At 40.7% G+C, this 21835-nt stretch overlaps 4 protein-coding genes across 11 annotated transcripts in view; 2 read left to right on the top strand and 2 right to left on the bottom strand.

Annotated features, from left to right (window-relative positions):
- The window catches only part of kif1ab (kinesin family member 1Ab), a 53288-nt gene extending 51486 nt beyond the window's left edge, over nucleotides 1-1802 (bottom strand). For 2 of the 5 annotated variants that reach the window (XM_053687335.1, XM_017491271.3), the window contains exon 1: nucleotides 1483-1802. The gene's annotated coding sequence lies outside the window, so the exon portion shown is untranslated. The remainder of the gene's footprint in view (nucleotides 1-1482) is intronic. The other 3 variants (XM_053687334.1, XM_017491274.3, XM_017491275.3) reach the window with 3 other exon arrangements.
- Nucleotides 1803-4757: 2955 nt separating this feature from the next.
- Nucleotides 4758-11132, top strand: agxtb (alanine--glyoxylate and serine--pyruvate aminotransferase b). Its single transcript, XM_017491323.3, has 11 exons — nucleotides 4758-5087; nucleotides 5199-5391; nucleotides 6535-6599; nucleotides 6715-6815; nucleotides 8313-8383; nucleotides 8502-8586; nucleotides 9258-9356; nucleotides 9456-9525; nucleotides 9968-10063; nucleotides 10128-10256; nucleotides 10510-11132. Exons 1-11 carry the CDS (start codon nucleotides 4818-4820, stop codon nucleotides 10615-10617), a joined length of 1287 nt encoding a protein of 428 aa, XP_017346812.1. The 5' UTR covers nucleotides 4758-4817; the 3' UTR covers nucleotides 10618-11132.
- A 388-nt stretch (nucleotides 11133-11520) lies between these two features.
- Nucleotides 11521-18722, bottom strand: zgc:161973 (F-box protein). Of its 4 annotated transcripts, XM_017491312.2 has the most exons (12): nucleotides 18602-18722; nucleotides 17990-18142; nucleotides 16886-17038; nucleotides 15892-16011; nucleotides 15715-15819; nucleotides 15348-15578; nucleotides 14778-14972; nucleotides 14532-14658; nucleotides 14347-14429; nucleotides 13868-14013; nucleotides 12635-12759; nucleotides 11521-11997 (listed from the first exon to the last, which is right to left on the bottom strand). In XM_017491312.2, exons 3-12 carry the CDS (start codon nucleotides 17017-17019, stop codon nucleotides 11746-11748), a joined length of 1518 nt encoding a protein of 505 aa, XP_017346801.1. In that variant the 5' UTR covers nucleotides 17020-17038; nucleotides 17990-18142; nucleotides 18602-18722; the 3' UTR covers nucleotides 11521-11745. The 4 variants fall into 4 exon arrangements, with proteins under 4 accessions (XP_017346801.1, XP_017346802.1, XP_053543311.1 ...); XM_017491313.2 differs by lacking the exons at nucleotides 17990-18142; nucleotides 18602-18722 and adding an exon at nucleotides 17498-17513; XM_053687336.1 differs by lacking the exons at nucleotides 17990-18142; nucleotides 18602-18722 and having other exon boundaries at nucleotides 16886-17399.
- On the top strand, nucleotides 17568-21363 carry thap4 (THAP domain containing 4). Its single transcript, XM_053687339.1, has 5 exons — nucleotides 17568-17819; nucleotides 18608-18764; nucleotides 19056-19165; nucleotides 19561-19664; nucleotides 19764-21363. The coding sequence occupies exons 1-5, from the start codon at nucleotides 17795-17797 to the stop codon at nucleotides 19896-19898; spliced, it is 531 nt and encodes a 176-aa protein (XP_053543314.1). The 5' UTR covers nucleotides 17568-17794; the 3' UTR covers nucleotides 19899-21363.
- The last annotated feature ends 472 nt before the right edge of the window (nucleotides 21364-21835 follow it).

Consider the following 21835-nt stretch of genomic DNA (forward strand, 5'->3'; position numbering starts at 1 on the left):
CTTTTTGCTGCTTTGTTTACTTCTTTTACTAGCTATATTCATTTACTAGCTTACATATTTATTTATTTATTTGTGTTGGTTTGTTTGTTTACTTACTTGCTTTTTAAATGAGTTCACTAGTTGCTAAAAACTTATTTATTGTTTTCCCCTTTGACTAATTTATTTATTTATTTATTTATTACCTTGCATATTTATTTATTTATTTATTTATTTATTTATTTATTTATTTATTTCCACGTGCATGAATTCATTTATGTACTTACTTAGTAACTTGCACTTATTTGTTTGTTCATTTGGTTTTTGTTTGTTTGTTTGTTTGTTTGTTTGTTTGAATGGGCTAACAATATGGTAAATGTAAAAAATTGCCAATAAACGCTGCATTTTCTTTTGACTAAAATCTCAATTCGCAATTTAAATCGCAATTTAATTCAGCATCTTCGACATAGAGTACTGAATCGCTCACAGACAGAAATGTGAGAAACTGACCAATCAGTGAAGAGCATATTCAGAGAGGGCGTGGCTACTGAACGATCTCAAGCAGCTAAAAAAAACCAAATGTCTTTTAACTTAAAAACAATATAATGTATAAAGAAGCAGATGTTAAGCAGAACAGACATTACAGCAAGAACAAATCCATCATTTAGGACAGAAATGACCTGTGTGTGTAGAGATACAATCACACCCTTTATTTCTGTATCGAAACCATCCAGGAATGTAAACAGATCGTCGGCCATTTTGGACAGAGAATGAATGGCACTGGCCTCACCCCAGCACGCACACAGACACACACACACAGAGGCATCATGCAGGATTAAATCATTAACATCATATTAAAATCTGACTTTAGATTCCTAACCGAGACGCGTTTTTACACGGACGATCCCCTGTGCTCTGGTCACGCTCACGTCAGAACCACTGCAAAACACACGACACCTCACTATCATCTTTCATAACATCTGTAATAATCTATACAATGTATATCTAATATATCTGACCTTTCTCTCTGCTCGCATTACCAAACCTGCTTCTGGACACAGTTATCGATCGTAAGTAATCCTGCGAAGAAATCCAGTGCGAGTTCATTCAGAGATATTTAATAAATAACCATCTGAATGCTCGACAGAAGTCAAGTCTGCCATCGTCAAGTGACGTGAAACCAGTTCTCTAGATTCATCTGAACGAATCAAATTAAAAATAAAAAATGTCTAGAAATCATCTCGTGATGAGAAATATTGGATATTTCTGTATGCTAATATCGATCAGAATGCTATTTATTATCATTTCTCACAAGGCTCGGGTTTTTATAGCAAACAGCGGCGTGTATTATTTGTCGTCCAGTTTGTTTTCCCCCTTTTCAGAACATCAAGGCCGAACAGAAGGCAGAACGGAACAGAACAACACCCTGTACAGCTCAGTGACTGACGTACCAAAAATAACCACCAACAAATCAGGCAGTTTTCCACACAAAGCTGCTCGACTTACCCAATCTCCGTGATGGTGAAAGTCCTGGGGAGCCTTCTGGCGCTGGTGTTATTCCATTGAGCCTGTCGTCTTCGTCTGCCTTGTTTTCCTCAGCCTGTGTGTGTGTATGTGTGTGTGTGTGTGTGTGCAGGGTCTCAGCCTCTCCCTGGTTCAGCACATCAGCCTCCAGCCACAGCGTCACAGTGTGTGTGTGTCTGTGTGTGTGTGTGCGTGTGTGTGTGTGTGTGTGTGTGTGTGTGTCTGCAGGGGCCTGGTACTCAGTGATGTGTCAGGACTCTGGGTGGGCTCAGGAAGGAGAAGGGAGGGAGGAGGGAGGAGAGGATGGAGAGAGCAGAAGCACAAAATGGCTGTGATGATGGAACTGTGGATGCTGAGGATGCAGTGATGACATCATCAGCGCATCACATTGCTGAGAGGGAGGCGATGGAGAAAGGCAGCGTGGTGATGGTGAAATCAGCTGCAATTTCACAGCCAAGTCTGCATTATCTCTGCTGTGTGTGTGTGTGTGTGTGTGTGTGTGTGTGTGTGTTAGTGTGTGTGTGTGTGTGTTTTTTTAAGATGCAGCCTGATATCCCAGCATGCACTGGGTGTCCTCCTTTCAATACAGCCTTTGTAAAAAGCTGCCACCTCCTGCTGTGCAGCAGCGACGACACGAATCTTTATTCAGAGCCTGTTCACAACCACATTAACGGCTCATATTAGAACACCTACACTTCCTCACGAGATTAAAGCAGATTTATGGCAAAGAATATATATCGCAAGATGTTTCACGAGACATGATGCTTATCCAAATATTTGGCTTGGTCGATTCTTGCTAGCAAATTTGAACAGAACTGCAGCGTGAGTTTACATTCACTATGTTTAGAAAAATAAATTCCTGAGGGAAGTAAATTGATCTGAGGCAGGTTACTCTTATAGGATTCTTTTAAATTAATATAATAGGTGAATAATCTCATTGTAATCTAATGCAATCTAAATCTTAATCTAATTACATTACATGCAATTGGTTTTATTTTGTTTCATTTATTTAATTAAGCTTAGGTTACAATAATAATAATAATAATAATAATAATAATAATAATAATAATAAATGTGTTCCATTTAAATAGCACCTTTGTAACATTCAAGGTAACCATACCAAAATAAAATAAAACAAAATTAAATTAAATTAAATGAAGACTAGTACGACAAAGTAGAAAGGAAAATGAATAAATGTGCCTGTATTCAAGATGTATAAACTTCCTGATATATCTATTTGCAATAATAATAATAATAATAATAATAATAATAATAATAATAATAATAATAATAATAATAATGTGTTCAAGTTAAGTGCCTAGTCACTGTACAAAATATTATAAATAAATTTTTAAATAGACATACAGACAGACAGACAGACAGAAACATAGATAGATAGATAGATAGATAGATAGATAGATAGATAGACAGACAGGCAGGCAGACAGATAGATAGATAGATAGATAGATAGATAGATAGATAGATAGATAGATAGATAGATAGATAGACTTGGAGTGAAGGTAATTCTGTAAAATTCTGTACAAGATTCTGCGCCATCTGGTGGTCATATCCGGTACAAAACAAAATCACTGCATTAAACCTCACAAACGATAAAGTGGATTAATGGGGAATAAAACAATTCCACAATATTTTCTTTAACCCCAGTAAAGTCGATCAGCTAAGACTGATGTTTGGTGTCTGAAGTTCTGAAGTTGTGAGACTAATGCAGCTAGCTTAAATCCCCAGTTTAGCATTGTGCTATTGTGTTAGCATTTGTGTGTGTGTGTGTGTGTGTGTGTGTGTGTGTGTGTGTGTGTGTGTGTTAAAGGAGAAGCGGGAGGTCGTTCTGAGTCTAATTCAAATCGCAGATTGATATTGACGTGCTAACAAATTAAAAATGTGTAAACTGTGCCAAACTGCTGTGTTGTAAGAGAAATAGAACACTCGGGGATGTGAGGTTGGAGGAAAATATGCATGGTGATGTCACGCAGTCAAGTTTTGTGATTGGTTGATCAGATTGAACGTAATCAGGCCTGTTGATAGAGGAACGGCTGAAATCAAGACGACTTCCTCAAAAAAGTGTAAACATTGGAGTCGAGCCCCACCATGGTGCAAAGGCCATGCACGCACAAACAACAGCCCCGGACTTATTTACCGGCTCGTCTAATTATTGATCCTGAGTGGACCAGGCTGAAGGTCATGTTCTAGTAACGAACACAACAAAAGATTAACGACACCAAACATGACGAAAACCAAAGGTTGCAGACATATTTATGCAGATTACTCCAGCTAAACTGAAATATGAGCTTCTGGAAAAAGGAAAGAAAAATCCTAAACAACACGTCTGTCCTGTGCATATTAACGTGTCTGAGCGGAGCTTGACGGTGTTGCACGTTTATATACTGTGTATGAATGAAAGCGCAGTGTTTGTGCGTGTGTGTGTGTGTGTGTGTGTTTGTGCACATGTCCACACCAGCCAATCCATTCCCTCCGACAGGGTCGACTCCTCTTTGCAGTCAGTAAACAAGTCAAGGGGCATGAGAAATCGATGCGAGTGTGTAATTTTCAGTACCTCTGCAAACTCAGCTCGATTTCATGTGAGGAAAAGTGCCAAAGTCTGTGCAAATGATGAAAAGGTGACTGTTTATCATACCTGAGACGTACTGTGCCTTCCTCCAGAACTGCTCAAAACCCTTTATTAATGAGCTCAGCAGGAAGAGATGTGATCGCTGTCAATGTGTTTGTGTCATTTTTATGCATTTAGACCTGTAAGAACTTTTTTTTCTTTTTTTAAATTCAGATATCTCAGGACAACTGCGCTTCACAATACATCCATGCAATAAATATGGCCAGTTTCTTCATTTCAGGTTTCTGCCTACCAAATTTGCTAGTTATTTATAGCTACACCATTCATATGGCTATGAATCAGAACTTGGTCATTTGACTCAGTTGAAGGTTTATTCTGAAGAATGATGTGTTATTCAGTAGAATACAGCGTATGGACTTTGTTCTCATGTTCAGGAGCGGAAGACATTAGGTAACTGTACTCTGTACTCGAGTAACATATTTTTTGTTTGTTCTTAATTTAGTAAGATTTTGACACATTAGCTCTACTTTCACTTAAGTGTAATTTCTCAGTATTTGCTCCAGCCCTGCTCATGCTTGTACGCAGGAGGTTGGAGGGGAGGACATGAGCAGTGACGCATGACTGAGAGGTCAAAGACCCTGCTCGCTTTTTAAATATTTGCTCTTCAGCTTTTTACTCCAGTCTCAGTCAGATCAGTAACGTCAGATCAGTGCTATCAGCAGGTCGCACCATGTTACCGTTGAGCTCGCTCTGCAGGGGCGTGCGCTTCATGGCCCAGCAGCATGTGGTGGCTCTGGAGTGCTGCTCTGTATTGTGTACGCGTGCTTCCTCATCCTCGTGCCCATCCTCACTGCACGTGCCCCCTCCTGCCTGCATGCTGCGCCCGCTCGAGGTACCGTACCGCTACCTGTTCGGACCTGGACCGTCTAACGTGTCACCCCGTGTGCTGGCCGCTGGAGGGAGACCCATCATCGGTCACCTGCATCCGGAAATGTACGAGGTGAGACCTCATGCACCGTTTTATTTGACCCGTTAGTGTGGGTTGAAAAATGAACGGCTGTTTTTTTTAAAACCCAGATTAATTTCATTCTCTGCTTTGCTTTCGTCGTAGATCATGAACGACATTAAGGAGGGTGTCCGCTACGCCTTTCAGACTACCAACCTCATGACGCTGGCGATGAGCGGGTCGGGTCACACGGCCATGGAGTGTGCAGTGTTTAACATCGTGGAACCGGGAGAGAGCGTCCTGGTGTCCATTAACGGCGTGTGGGGAGAACGCGTGGCTGAAATCGCAGACAGAATGGGTACCACTTTAAATCAGCCTACTGATTACTGTATGCAGGGGGGGGAGAGGGTGATATATACAAAAATATCATATCACGATATTCGACATGATCATAATGCACGATATTGGGGGTTTGATAACAAAGTAGCAACAAAAAAATACCAAAACAGAAAAGAAATATGAAAACATGAGAACACTTCTGTGATCGTTTAATTATACGAAGATTTTATTCGAACAAATTTTGAACAAATACTTTCTCTGAGATTAACATACCAAATGGTACTGTTCCTCATCACTGCAGTGGCAGACTGCTGTACCTTCAGTGTGTATCTTTATACTTTTAAAAATCTATTTATGGTACATATTTGGACCTTAAGAACCATTACAGCACACACACACACCTTCCCAGGGAAAAGATACACACTAAAGGTACAAACCAGCGACAGGGAAAGGTACAGTTTAGTACACTTTATTTCAGAGTGCATAAAAGTACTGACCTGCAATGTCCTGCAATATCCATGTTTACAATATCAATAATATCATATCTCCTGTCCCTGCTACTGTAGATTTAAAACTTACATCTGGTTTTAGATTAAGATTATGAAATGTATAGATTCAAACTGAGATTAGTAGATATGTAATTATATAAATATGTAGCGTATAATAATATTTATAAATGAATTATGTCAAAGACGAAATGGGGTTTCAATCCGAGAACTGTAAAAAAAAAAATATAGAGAGAGAGATGTTTTCTTTAAAATATTCTACACAAGTGACTGTCTATGTTTAATCTGTAGGGTTTTTTTTAAAAACACAAGGACAGTTTAGTAGCTTATAGACCTTTTCTGCCTGTAAACACCTTTATAGGACCACAAGACCTAGCGTAAAGCCAAAAATAATAATTAGGCTTATTAAGAATTTGATGGTTTTCTGTAACAGGAACAACCGTGCGATACGCCGCGTACATGTTTTGAAAAGAAAAAAAACATTCTATAAAAATTTGATAGCGTTTTAATATTCAACTAAATAAAATATATCGTTATAAAGTGCTTTAAAGTAATAGATACTGCAATAAACTAGAATTTTTTATTATTTTTTTAAATAAAGTTACAAAGAGAAACTGAGAGGAAATAATGGTGGTTTTATGCCTGGATTTGAACAGGTGCCAAAGTTCACACTCTGGTAAAATCTCCTGGTGGTTATTTCACAAATGAAGAAATCGAGAAGGTAAACAGATTCCTTCCTTTCACAGTTAAAGGGGATAGTTCAGTGCTATTTAATATGAATAATAATTAATAATGAAGAACTAATGACTGTATCTGCATGTGTATTACAATCACAGGAGATTTCCAAACACAAACCCGTTCTGTTCTTCCTCGCACACGGAGAATCCTCAGTTGGTCTCGCTCACCCTGTAGATGGCATCGGAGACATCTGCCGCAAGTGAGGACCTCGTACACACACACACACACACACACACAGTACAATCACTATGGTCATAACTAGCTACGAGGACACAGATGTCTCGGTAGTTTCACAAGTTTGTTTTCCTTCACACTTCCTCCTGCTCTTCCAGTCGCTGATTGATTCTGGACTACTTATCACCCGCTCACTGCGCACTCCTGCACTTGTACCGGTCATGTAGTGTTAGCGGTTTAGCCACGTGATCACTGAGGTGATTTTCAACCGTGTTTGATTTTCTCAGTGAAGAATCATGCACTGTAGTGTGAAACCCCCTTGAAACCACTGGCTTAAAGTACAGCGCTGAGAAACTGAGAGAAATCAAACTGAGCAAACTGGGCAAACTGGGTAAACTGGGGGACAGTGGTGGCTTGGTGGTTAAGGCTTTGGGTTACTAATCGGAAGGTCGGGGGTTGAAGCCCTAGCACTGCCAGTCTGCCACTGTTGGGTCCTTGATCAAGGCCCTTAACCCTCTCTGCTCCAGGGGGCGCTGTATCATGGCTGACCCTGCACTCTGACCCCAACTTCCTGACATGCTGGGGTATGCAAAGAAGACAATTTCACTGTGCTGTAATGTATACATGATTAATAAATACTCATCATTATCTGCTCTGACGTGCAGCAGAACCCTGGATCCAGTTAATCTTCCATCTATTTGTGTTGAGTTTAAGCAAATTATAACGCTTCTGTAAGAAATTGTGATGTGGTGCATCATATGCAAAAAAAAATTTAAATCGTACTAAAAAAAACAAATACACGCAGAGTCTAAAAATAGCTAGGTTTGTTTTGACTCTGCCTCCAGTTCTCTTCGCAGAACAGACAATTCTCACTTCCTGCTCCGCCTTAAACAGCATGTTTCCCGCATATTTTCTCTTATTTCTCGTTTCGTTACTGAAACTGAAGAAAAAAAAAAGAAAGTCACGTGTTTGGTTTTTTTTAGGGATTTAGGGATCAGGCCGCTTCATCCTGTACCACTGATCACAACAACTTAAAGCGGTGTCGTGTGAGCAGATGAGCGCGTCGTGGTTTATTAAACATACAGCATGAAGACACATTTCCTCAGCGTGGACGTCACTAAAAACGTCCCGTTTACGCCTTTCATTCACACCCAACTTATAGCGTTTATGATTTACACGCTCGCGCTCGCAGTCACGACGCGTCCACTTTACACCTGTTTATACGTCAAAACTCTGTGTTTTCTAACCATCAGCTCTCTGTGGCCGACCCTGAACGGCATGTGGTTATCTCCGCCGTATGTGTTAATGTGACGATTAGCTTTCTATAGCGGTAGAAGGACAGGCTGGTGAGAGAACGGCTTGATTTATAGCTGCTATAATGTAAGTGAGAAGACGAATTCACTCGTTTCGCAGACGTTCCACGCCATAAATGTGTTCTTAGCGAATTGCTATGGCGTAAGAGGAATAAAACACCGCAACGTGTTGTTACAGCATGGTGAGAGTGAACTCCGTGTGATTACAGGTACAACTGCTTGTTCTTGGTGGATTCCGTGGCGTCTCTGGGAGCTTCACCTCTTCTCATGGACAAACAGAGTAATCAGAGACTTGTGTTTATATGTACAGTATATTTACACGAATACTGATATGTGTAGAGTTTGGAGGCAGTCCTGCTCAGTGCCCAACATCTCGTGTGTCTGTTCTCTCCATGCAGAGATCGATATTCTGTACACGGGCTCACAGAAAGCTTTAAACGCCCCTCCAGGCACAGCACCGATTTCATTCAACGAAAGGGCATGGTGAGTGTGAAATATAAAACAATAAATAACATGTATATTCATTTTTCTTTCTCTCTTTTTGTCTGTTTTGTCTTTGAGCCGCTGTAATGTAAAATGTCAAATCTATACTTCAAGGGACAAAGTATCAGCAATTCTCTGTGTATTGTAACGTATACGTTTTATATGTTAATAAATAATAAACCTACGCTATTTCATATTGCTGTACAAGACAGAAGAAGCAAAACGAAAAGGATCAAAATAAAACATATGAGGTTTTAAAAACCTGTTCCGTCTTTGATCCGTATATGAAATCGGGAAACAGGAAAACAAAGCAGGAACCTGGATGACAAAATGATCTTGAAATATTTATTTTGTAATAAAAAAAAAAAAATTAATAATAATTTAAACTGGAATGTCAGAGTAAAACTACACATTACATTCAGTGGGAAATTCTTGAAAATGTTGTGTTTGTGAATATCTCAAGTAGTTGGTTTTTGACACACATACAGGATAAACCAGGACACAGAGCAACACAGCAGGAACCTGGAGCAACTTCGGCTCTGAATCTCGCTTTTTTAAAAATGAGCCATTAATGAGCTCGAACCCCGTGCACACAGAATCATTTGAAGCTGATATGCAGGAATGTAGTGTGAGTTATGCGTGCTTTTCTTCCTTGCTTTTATCTCGTGCAGTCAGAAGATGTTCAACAGGAAGACGAAGCCCGTGTCCTACCTGCTGGACATGACTCACCTGTCCAACTACTGGGGTAATGATGGTAAACCTGCCCGAATGTGAGTGTGTTCAGAAAAAAATTATAATAAAAGCTGGAAACGTTAGCGTCGCACTTCAGGAGAGTCGGTGTGTGTGATGTCTGTAACTCTGTGCTGCAGGTATCATCACACCGGCCCCGTGTCCGGGTTCTTTGCCCTGAGAGAGAGTCTCGCCATCCTCACAGAGAAGGTCAGTGTGATGTCATCACTACACACACACACGCTCTGTCAACCTGAGTGCTATCGTGAATTGGGTCAATGTGTCTTAGTGATCGTTAAGGAGGCGTGGCCTCTGTGTGTGTCAGTGTCAATGGAGGAGGCATGGCCTCTGTGTGTGTGTGGCAGTCACAATGGAGGAGGCATGGCCTCTGTGTGTGTGTGTGTGTCAGTCTCAGTGAAGGAGGCGTGGCCTCAGTGTGTGTCAGTCTCAGTGAAGGAGGCGTGGCCTCAGTGTGTGTCAGTCCTAATGTAGGAAGCAAGGCTTCTATACCGGTCAGTTCCAATGAAGGAGGCATGGCTTCTAATTCGGATTAACTGAAGGAGGTGTGGCCTCTTTCCTTTTTTGGTGCTTCAGCTGATTCAGCATTCCGTGAGTCAGTTCTGAGGATGTTCTGTTCTGTTCTTCCTTGCAGGGTCTGGAGAACTCGTGGAGACAGCACAGAGAGGTAGCAGAGTACCTGTGGAAGGGTTTAGAAGACCTCGGCCTTAAACTCTTCATCAAGGACAAGGTGAGGCATTCGTCAGTTTAATCTTTAATGAGACACGTCAATCACGTGATTCGTTTGTGTTCAGGATCTGAGGTTGCCGTCAGTCACCACCATCACGATCCCTGGAGGGTACAACTGGAAAGAGCTTCTAACGTACATGATGAAACACCACCAGATGGAGATGATGGGAGGCCTGGGGCCGTCCATTGGCATGGTGAGGAGAACGGCTGCATGTACTAAGCGATGTATACACCTCATCGCTAACGTAGCCGTCCTGTCTCTAGCCGTATCTTTCTGAAGATAATTATCTAACGTCAGATATACTATTTAAGCTCTCTAGCAATTTGTGCCATCTTAACCTAATTAGGGGTGATGGAAGGTAACGTAGGCTCCGCCCCTTTTAATGCAATGATGCCTTTAAACTTTTACTCTCTAGAGTTAACCCCTGACATCTGTGTGTGTTCTAGGTGATACGAGTGGGGCTGATGGGCTACAACTGCAGCACGTATAATGCTGATAAAGCTCTTGCAGCCCTGGCTGACGCCCTGAAACACTGCAAAAAACACAAGGCCTAAAGACAGTCACATGACGACATCAGACTCCTCCCTCGACTACCGGACAGCTGTATAGACAGCAAACACACCACAGACGACTTACCACGTTAAGACGATATGTAAAATGTACAGTAAACTTTAGAAGAAGAAAAAAAAGTTCTCTTTTATTATTAAAATGACCAATTCAAGCACTCAGGGTCTTATAATCTCAGGTTTGTGTTCACGTCTGAACCCTGGATCACGTTTGTGCACGCAGGTTTGCAAAACAGTCGACACTAGGTTCACCCATTTGTTGTTTTCCTTTGGAACGAAGAAGGACAGAGGTTTTTAGAGATCACAGTGGTTTTTTTGCTACGTTCCCAGTGCACCACAAAGCAATAGGACAATGATTGAAATGTCTAGTGGCTGGGCTGGAGAGACCAACCCTACGTTTTTGTCCAACATGTACAGAGCAGGCTTATTTCATTGTTATAACAGATAGAATATGTTATAACCACAGAATCCTGATGCACTAAATACACGTCTGATTTGTCTGACTAATCTCATGTCCGTTTCTTCTCCAAATTTGTATTTCTTTTGGTGTCATTCACCCCCCCCATCCCCATTCTCAGTAATAGTATCTGAACTTTACTTGTGCATTTGGGACTCTGAGCAGAAAGGGGCGGGGTGTAGGATCACTGGGGGCATGGCTGTAACGTGACCGACAGGAGAGATACGATCCACTCGCTTTAGAAACAACTAGGTTTCACCATTCAAGTTCTCCAGAAATTTCTGTAATTCAGAACAGGAGCAACGACTTTCTAAAGATGACGTGGGAAATCCGCGAGGGTTACGACGCCGGTCGCGTCCCCTGGGATTTCCGTATTTTGTAATCCCAAGAAAGATCGTACGTCCGAAGACGGATTTTATAGCCGACAGAACGAGTCACGTGTCCACAGTCTCACTTTATTCACTTCGTAACACAAGAAAATGAATCTTCCAACCAGCTGCAAGAAAGAAAATCAACTCTGAAAAGGAACTTTATACGAGCGACGATGATCCTAAATCAGATTTAGGCATTTAAACTACGCAACAAACAAACCAACAAATAAAAACAGTAGATTTCAAATCCAGCTATAAAACAAACTTAACATGTCTACATAAATTAGGTCACGCGTCTTCTTTCTCCACGCGGATCCAGATGTGGAGGTTGATCAGGAAGTACATCTCCAGGTCCTGCATCCACACCAGGGTCATCTTCAGCTTCCCGTCGGGACCGTTGTACCACAGCACAAACTGCTCGCCGTCATAGGTTTCGCACACCACGTTGGAGCGACCGAGGACGAGAGACACGGACGAGCTGATGCACCACACCGGCCTCTGAGCCGCGTCCAGCACAGACACCGTCATCATGCAGCAGTCCTGCTCACAAAAACAACAGGATGTATAGATCACCGAGTATTAAACATAATCTGAAGAAACACACACACACGTTTCATTTTTTCAGATATGAAACGCATTTAAAACGCAGCTTCGTTCCAAACGCTAAAACATATTTCACATAATATTCCACCTATAACAACTAACTTTAAAATCTTTAAATACGACCAAAACAGCACCTACAGTACATTAAAGCGGCAGTATATTACTTCTTTTGGCCCACACAGCTCATCGTAAAGCTCATCCTTTGCTGTGCAAATGAACCTGATGCAAACAGAAATACGTGATACACCACAGCGCTGATGAATCCTGGATCCTGATTGGTTGGAAGGTGTTGATTCGTTCTCTAGAACAGCAGCTCTGATAGTAGTGCAGGTTTATATTCATAACGTTACCGTTCCTATAGTAACGGCGACATGTACAGCAAATGGGCCGCATACACAACAGCAGCTTTATAAGCAAGTAGTGTGTTATTTGGAATAATCTGGAAGTCCATCGTTAAAAAGATGGATCACTGAAATACACAGTGTTCGGGTTGGTTCCGGTGTTTGAAATGTGAGGTACATTTAACCGACTTGAACTGGAGGAATAATCTAGAGTTAACGTTACAGAGTGTTACCTTGACATCTCCGTGCAGCTCACCGGCCTTCCAGGGGAAACTGATCTTCCCCAAGATGGGTGTGCGCTTCTGAGACGTTCTGGACTTAACAGGTCGGAGTTGCACGAATTCGCTATGGAGATCATCTGACGAGGACAGAATAAAGCCGGGGTTGAAGTGATGTTCGGGTTTTTAACGCCACGTGTCTGAAGGGGTAGTAGCAGCAGCGAGTGAAGAACCTTCAGCTTTAACGAAACCCGATAAACAAGCGGAGAAGCATCTTCACTCTCCTGCAGCTCTGTTTAGCTCCAAAACGTGGGCTGGGGTTTGATTTGAAGTTAGGAAAGTAAAATCACAATGACTCTATAGGGGTTTTTTCCCCACTTTAAAGTCTTACACAGTTAATTTGGTTAATCTGGTCTTCATTTACGTGAGAATTACTATAATAAACTTAGCACCTGCAAAGAGCGTTCACTGAAATCAAAATATTGTTCGAAATAAACTGCCGAGGCCTCCACATTGGAAGGAAGTTAGAAATGTACAGCTGAGGGCAAAAGTTAGTGTCCCCATAGTTTCTGAATGAAAAATAGGAAGATAAAAAAAAAAAAACAACAACAAAAAAAACCTCTTTATTTCCAATGTAGCAATGAAAAAACTAAGACATTAAAAATGAAAGGTGGGCATGGCCTGAAACAAGACAACAACTCAAAAGCTACCATTTAAAAAAATAAATAAAAGTGAGACTCTCAACTGATTAAAAAGATGGTTTTTTTCATTATTAATATCCATTTCAGCACAGTAAAATGTCTTGTTGTCAATTACATTTCTTTGCCTTCTTTATTGTGTCCCAGGGTGCGCAAACGTTTGCACTTGACTGTAAAGTCAGAATTAACTGAATTATATGCAAATCGATCACACGGTTCCTTATTATTCACTACTCGTAACATCAAAAGTGCACTATATTGTTCTGCTACAGTAGCTATCATGTCGGCTAATGCATGTGCTTTGTCTGCGCTGCCAAACAAACGAGGAGATAAAGGACTTGCTGAATCTCCAAGCCGAATCTCAATCATCATAATTGCACAAATTATCTCCAAAACAAATATCAGAAAGTGTGAAAGTAATTCCAACCTACGTAATGACTGTGTGTGCGTGTGTTAGAAATGGATATGCTAATGCATTTGTAACTAAATAGCTCACGCCCCTGGCTGTGTTTAGCCTATAATTAGCATGAGCAGTGTGTAGAGATGTTACCTCTGGTACAGAGCACCGGCGAGTAACGGCACTGCATGATGCGTCTCACTGAGTTGTGAAGCTGCACGAGCACTGTGTAACCAGGAACACTGATACCCGGGAGCACGTCGGTCTGCAGGAAGCTGATCTCTTCTGGCCTGTAGGGGCTGGGCGGGGGGATATAAATCAGGAAAAATATCTGGCATAGTGAAAAAGTCTGTCACGCAGTCATCGTGAAGGAGGTGTGGCCTCTGTGTCACTCAGTCATAGTGAAGGAGGCATGGCCTCAATGCCTGTCAGTCATCGTGAAGGAGGTGTGGCCTCTGTGTCACTCAGTCATAGTGAAGGAGGTGTGGCCTCGGTATCGGTTAGTCATAAAGGAGGCGTGGCCTGTCAGTTAGTCCCAGGTCTAGTGAAGGAGGCGTGGCCCCTGTACCAATCTCAAAAGAAGAAATACAAACACCGATTGATTATGAGAGATAAAACAAACAGCAGCATACCAGAACAGAGACCCGAGAACACTTCTCTCCACCAGTCTGTGGAAGTGTAAGGTGGCCATGATGAAGGCGATCACCCACGTGCCCTACAGCCAAGCATAAAGACAAATACACTAAACACAGAGACATGATAAAGAGCAGAGCAGGAAGTTACACTATTTTATTGTAACTTTAAATCATGGCCGTACTCTCCATACTCCCACAGTGATCCCTTCATCAAACTGGAACAGTTTCACCAGCCTGTCCGTCCCGATATGCCTCCATTTGTCAACCCGTCTCACCAGCGTTTTACAGATCAGAGAGCGCCACCGCGGCCTGGACCAGACACAAACACATCTTCACTAACTTCCAATGGCATTTAACTCTGTTTTCCCATTAGGGAAAAGCCTCCTGTAGTAGATTTATACTAGTCGTGACTAAAGGAGGTTGCTCACTTGGCTGGCGTGGTCGTGGGGGAACCCAGGACTCCGTGGAGCTGCATGCTAATGACGTTGTGAATTTTCGGAAACACGCCGTCGCTCCAGCACACGGTTACGGACGAGTCGGAGAAAAACGCCTGAGAATGCTCGGACATGCTCTGCTTCCCTCGCCTATAGATCAGCGTGATCTCCCAGACAACACGCAGACTCCTGCAGTGCACACACCACCTCTAATTCATAATAAATTATACTCGCACAATTCCTTTCTTAGTGTTCTTAGTGTCATAGATTCAATCATTCAGTTTTCAGATGTTCAGTCACTCAAGTTTGCAAATTTCACTGCAGAGACCCCCCTCATATAAACACCTCGTATAAACACAGGAATAACAGTCAGAGAAACGTAAAGGACAAGTTACATGTCAATGCACTGACAAACGCAAACATATCGGCTCGAGTGAGGAGAAGAATTAAGCCTGGAAACACACTCAAAACACACTATAAAACACCATTTGTGGTCAATATTAAATATATACATATGATTTGTTAATAATATTATCCCTTTAAAGTCAAAGAAACATGTATGACCTGAGGACCTGCTCGGTTTGCTGCGGCATGCCCGTGCTCAGGTTCACGTGTCTCAGCTCCTTCTTCCACACCGCATCGCTATGGCAGCCCATTTTTCTGAACAGCAGCCTCTTCCACACCGCCGCCGGGACATCCTGCACGTCGGCGCTCACAGAGTCTGGCGTCTCGCACAACCTCGGCCTCCACTTCCTCCTGCCCATCTCATAGGAGTATAACTCGTACCACATCATGCTGCGGGACACACACCACAGGGTTTAAAACATCACGCTATCTTTCCATCCTCCATCAAATTGATCTCCACGCGAACCCAATATCTCAAGAAAGAAACGGAAATTTAGCGCTGATGTTGAAAAAAAACATCACTGACTTGTCATCCGCCAGATCTCGAAACTGTCGGTTAACAAAGCCGACGCAGAAAAGAGACGCCGCGTCCAAATAGGAGAAAATCTTCAGGATGATCTCAGGTGGCAAGCTGGTGAGAAATTATATGTTAGAGTCCACAAGCACGGAAATGATTCAGGCCTGCCATCTCAGAGACGTTTACCTTTTAAAGTAATTTTCCCCACAGAGGGAGGAAGGAAGGGGCTGGGACCAGGACTGGGCAGAGCAACATACTACTTGAGGGGGTGGTGGAGGTGGCTTGGTGCGCTCATCCCTACATATGCTTAAAAAAAAAAAGAGGGAAAATCATCAAATGTCAGGGAAAATGTCCCTCAATCACCAATACCCCAAAACCAAATATACCACTGCCACAAATACCCAAAGCCAAATATCCCACAACCACAAATACCCAAAGCCAAATAAACCACTGCCACAAATACCCAAAGCCAAATATCCAAAGCCAAATATACCACTGCCACAAATACCCAAAGCCAATTATCCCACAACCACAAATACCCCCAAAACAATTACACCACTGCCACAAAAACCCCAATTACACCACTTCCACAAATACCCCAAAAGTCAAATGTCCCATAACCACAAATACCCAAAGCCAAATATACCACTACCACAAACACCTCCAAAGACAAATATCCCACAACCAGATACCCCCAAAACAAATGTCCCACAACCACAAATACCCCACCCCAAAGCCAAATGTGCCTCAATCACCAAAACCCCACCCAAAAACCAAATATCCCACAACCACAAATACCTCAAAGCTAAAATATCCCTCAACCACGAATACCCTCCCATAGAAAAATGCCCTTTTTTTTACTTCCTCTCTTCACATTGCTAAAAGCACACCTTCTTAAAAGAAAAAAACTTAAGCATAACCTAGACCATCTGAGTAAGTCTATATTTTATATGCTGTATCTACAACTTCTAAATTAAACCAGGTGGTGTGTGACAGGTTTATAACTTTCTACAGTCTTAGAAAATAAACTCCTCAGGGGTTTGATGGTTTACATATCGGGGGTTGTAGCAGAAAAGGGACAAACCCTAACGCAATTTTAGGGCGCTAATGTAAGATGACACCTTTATTCTAAGAGTGAAGGCCTGATTAAGCAGGCCAGGGGAGGCCATTTTGGAGCTACCTCCTGCTGCTGCGGCCATCACGTGCAGGTTTTTCCTTTTGGTTTCTTCCTGAGTTTCCTCCGTGTCTACCTGGCTGAATCCTCTCCAACCCCTGCCTCAGACTCAGCAAGAACTGACCACGTCCAGTGGCCATTCAGGAACACACCTGAGCTCTAAAACGCGTTTTATAAAACACACGAGAAATAAGAACCATGCACATTTGCTCAATTTCCTCTGAATAAGCGATTAGGACTTGTCCATGTGCTCGTTAATGGGGTTTTATTTAGCTATCACGTAAGAAAACCCATTATAAAAATATCAATAAACCACATTAACATGTTAGCTAAACATATTTTAAGCAATCATCAACTATTTTCCACGACGAATTCGCTCTTTATAATGTCAAATAAATAATTAACTGTCAACAAGTAACACTTCCTGGTCTCCCCCATTTTACAGGGCAGTGGAATGGTTCGTTTCCATAGAAACATGTGACCGATAAACGACACACGAAAGTGGACTAGTTTAAATCCTAATGTTGCTAGTTTACTGTTTGATTTCATTTGAATGCGACACAAATGAACGATATTTTTAATATCTAGATTATATTAGTATAGTTTGGGGTTTTTTACGGTTACAAATATTCGTGTATTTCCCAAATAATTGCGCTGAATACATCTCCCACAGTTCAATGTGCTAAAGTGGGCGTAGACTTCCGGGATAAGTTGCAAGGTAGCTTGTTAGCTAAACAAAATATTCCAGTGCGGCGGTGAATTAATTTAGTTATTTACTTCATTTAAGACTCGCATGAGTCGTTTATTCTAACATAAACCAGACTGTGTAATATATATATATATATATATATATATATATATATATATATATATATATATATATATATATATATATATATATATATCTATCTCAGAATGTCGTGTCCTGCGAGTCAACCTGGTGAGCATTTCCGGTGTATATTTTTAATGGTTTGCATTAAAAGTGCACTTTTGGAAGTTTGTTTCGTAAAACTTGTGAAATTATAATTCATTTAGTTAGTCTAAATAAGTCTAAATTAATGCACTGCTATTGAAGTAAATGTATGTTTACAAAAAAGTTTAGCTATATACCGTATTGCTTTCTCATTTCAGGGGAAAGTAGTTAACCCATGCTCCAAAAGTCGCTAGAAGTCGGCAAATGACGTCACAGGCCAATTTGCATATCCACTGAGTCATCATGATGGTTCGCGTATCAAAACATGTTACATAAACGAGGAAGATTTACTGAAGGCACATAGAATTAGATTTTTGTCAGAATATAAAAACCTCTTGTATTAAGAAGTTGTCCTTGGTCACAGCATCACAATTTACTAAATTCTGTCATTTCTATCAAGAACACAGATCAAATGAGCAGTGGTAGTGGGGAGTCAAGAAATGGTTAGGGATGGAATGGCCTGCTTTTATTACTGTAAATTTCACAAGGGAGAAAGTTTAAAATGAATAAAAACAAAAGAACCAGTAGAAAAACTATGGTGATCAGCAATTGGTGGTTGGGAACAATGGCGATCAGTGATTGGTGGTTGGGAACAACTTATCATCTATTTGTCTTGGGTGCTGCATTGAGTGCAGAAGCTAGGACTCATTAGCAGACACCATTTAACTGACTTTCCTGGTCAACCTCCAACCTTTCCAAGAGTAATTATTAGAGTTGAACATGAACACATTTTGATTCCCTTTTCTGACCTGCAGCAGTGGATTTGAACCCAGCAGTGCTCCCTCTGGACTGGCTCTTGGGGACCTGGGAATCGGACGAGCCCGGTCAAGGTTCCTTCCCCACCATCACTCCTTTCCACTACAATGAGACGCTGTATTTCACTCACGTGGGACAACCAGTCATCAACTTCATGTAAACCATGCAGCAGATTTCACTAGCCATACATACACCATGAGAATGCAGTCACATGATGATGATGTCACTACTGATGATCAGTATTTTATTTATTTAAATTTCTCCCCCTTTGTTTGTGGAGGTTTTTATTTTATTCTTTAAAAATTTCACTATCTTGGAATATTCTCACAGTAGACAAACTGTGTTAATATCACGCTGTTAAAAAATATTTCTACGATAAACAGTACACACTGCGCTGTGTAGTTTTGCAGGGGTTGAAAATGCTTAACGTTGGTGATGTTTTCTCAGGTTTAACTCTTTCCATGCTGAGAGTAAAAAGCCACTTCACAGAGAGAGCGGTTTCATCCGGATTCAGCCAGGCACCAACAACGTGGCCTTCATCGTCGCTCAGAACTCGGGTGTGGACCCTGATCTATAATTCATTCATTGGAACTACAAATTCAGTTTCCGCTGCAAGCTATTGACAGAGTAGATATTATTAACTTCCTTTAAAAAGAGAAAACATTTTGTTACTTACATGTCTCTAATAACGGGTAACACTTCAATTTTAAGCATCTCAAATGACCCCAAATGGAGCTCCTGCGTTTTTTTTTTTTTAAACCGGATGTATAAAATTTGTCTTTAGTGTTTAACCTTTTGATCTTTTGTTAAAAAATTCACAAAAATACACTACTCTCGTGGTTAGCAAACACAACACCGGCTTTATAAAAAAAGAAAAAAAAAATGTATCATTTATAAAATCACATGCTAGCGTGAGCTGCGGTAATAACTAGCCGTGTGTGTGTTTTTGCAGGACTAGTAGAGATTGAGGAAGGTGAGCTAGATGGACAGAAACTCGCTCTGCAGAGCCGAGCTTTGGCCAGGACGTCTTTCGCCAAGCAGCCGTACGTCCAGCAGGTCCGTCTCCTGTTCTTCTGGTGGAGGAGTTTCGTAGTAACGTTAGAACTTTCACACAGCTATGTTATTTAATTTTTTTTTTTCCTGATCTTTGATCAGATCTCCAGGGTCTTTCAGTTAAGATCAGACGGGAGACTGGAGCAGACGGTGTTCATGGCTCTGGAGAACCAACCCCTGACCCAGCACTTACACATCACCTACCGCCGAACTTCCTGTTCTCTGAAGAGCCAATAATAAACAACCTGAGCACACACACACACACACACACAGACATCCAAGCGACAGACAACCATTCATCTTCTACATATGTGTACCAATTAGTTAGCTTTAGAAGCTATATATATATGTGTGAGAGTCAGAAATGTAGTACTGAATTACAGCTTTAATAAGTCCAGTGGAAGTAGACATAGATCTATAAAAAGGGTGCTTTGGTGAAATTTACACAATGCCTCATTAAATGTAAAAAAGTGTGTTTCCTTCCTACCTCGTTCCTTTGCACTAGCTACGGAGTAATGGAGGTCTATCTCACCCAAAATCTCACTGATGTGGAACTTACAGTCATCTCTAAGCATGAACAAGACACAAGAACATTATGGAGGCAACCATCTTAGACAAACAGAGGAACATGGGTTGGTATGACTCCATGCCTTAGGCCCCACCTCCCAAACTTTGTTAGTGGAATTGAAGCAGGAAGTGATGAGTGATACTCAAATTACTTAAATTGTTGCTATTTTATAAAACCAGTTGTGTGTGTGTGTGTATATATTTACTTTTTTTTTTTCTTTCTTTTTTTTTTGCCTGAGATGAATGTCCTTTAATTGTTTTATGTTGACAAACCTTCATTTTTACATTATACATGAAGAAGGGAATTTTATGTGTGGTTTATGTTTGAAAAATATCATATTTACTGTTCATTTGGGTTTCTGTAGGAATCAGTCACAAACCAGCACAATCTAGTAATCGAAATGTGTAAATCTAATTTAATAATTTAAAAAAAAATTCACGTGAACGTAACAGAATGGCAAACAGGGTTCAGATATTGCTATTTGAATTCCATTCATTTATTTTAATATAAATTTTGATTCTAGGTTATTGTTCGTTTATCCAAATTAATGAATACAGGCTTACAATAGAAAAAGTGCACTTAACATGTTAAGTCTGACTGCTGAAATATATTATTGCTGTATAATTAGATGTGTGTTTGGTTTGTATAGAAACCCAGACCTCGTTCAAATCTCATTTCTTATACTCATAACTTATTTCAAGATATTATGAAATAATATACTTTGACTTGATATCCTTTCTCGATATTAATCTAGCATGTCATAACAACTACTGCATGATTATGGATTCATTTATAATTAAAACATCAAATTATTTCGAATTTGCATTCGTTGACATATTTAAACAAGTACGTTGAATTCAAACGGTCAAAATAAACCCTTAATAAGTTCGATTACTCAAAATAATGCGATTAAATGCTTCGAAAAACGAGTTCAGGGCTTCTGGAGGTTTTAGGGTTTGTGGTTTTCTAACTGAAACGTTCAAAATCTATACATGTAGCAGCTTTCCTTTATTTTTGTCAACATTGCTGTACTTTGTTAGTATTATAAGCTACTGTGTGAGGAATGATGTAATCTATTGTAATATTAAACAGGGTGAACGGTTTAATAATAAACCATTAAAAGCAATAAAAACACTCTCCTGGGGTCACTTCGCCTGTCTACTGGAAACACGTTTAAAAACGTGATCAACATGAACAGGGTTCAGAAGTTCTTTGGCGAATTTTTATGCCACAAAAGACTGAAAATCCTCAAGTCCTCGGAACAACGTATAATTTATTTACAGGATTGTTTCTATTTGAAAAGTAATCTTCCTATATCCGCGTAGTTCAGATTGATCAACGTGCCCCGAGTGCAAATTTGTAAGAAATCAACACATAAGAAACGTCACAAGTGGCTGGGTTATCGGTTATAACTTCTCTCCCTCTTTATTTTTCAAAAATTCACCGAATTGGCATTGCAAATTTGGAACAATTCAACTCGCATGAACATTTACAAGGGTTTAGGTTCTTACGATTTTATTTATTTAACATTTCTTTCATTGGTAAAACTAGCTAGATAAATAAATACAGCAAATTCACTTCAGTGTTTCTAACATTTCTGCATAAT

The sequence above is a fragment of the Ictalurus punctatus genome, chromosome 17 (assembly GCF_001660625.3).
Source record: "Ictalurus punctatus breed USDA103 chromosome 17, Coco_2.0, whole genome shotgun sequence".
Lineage (NCBI taxonomy): Eukaryota > Metazoa > Chordata > Actinopteri > Siluriformes > Ictaluridae > Ictalurus > Ictalurus punctatus.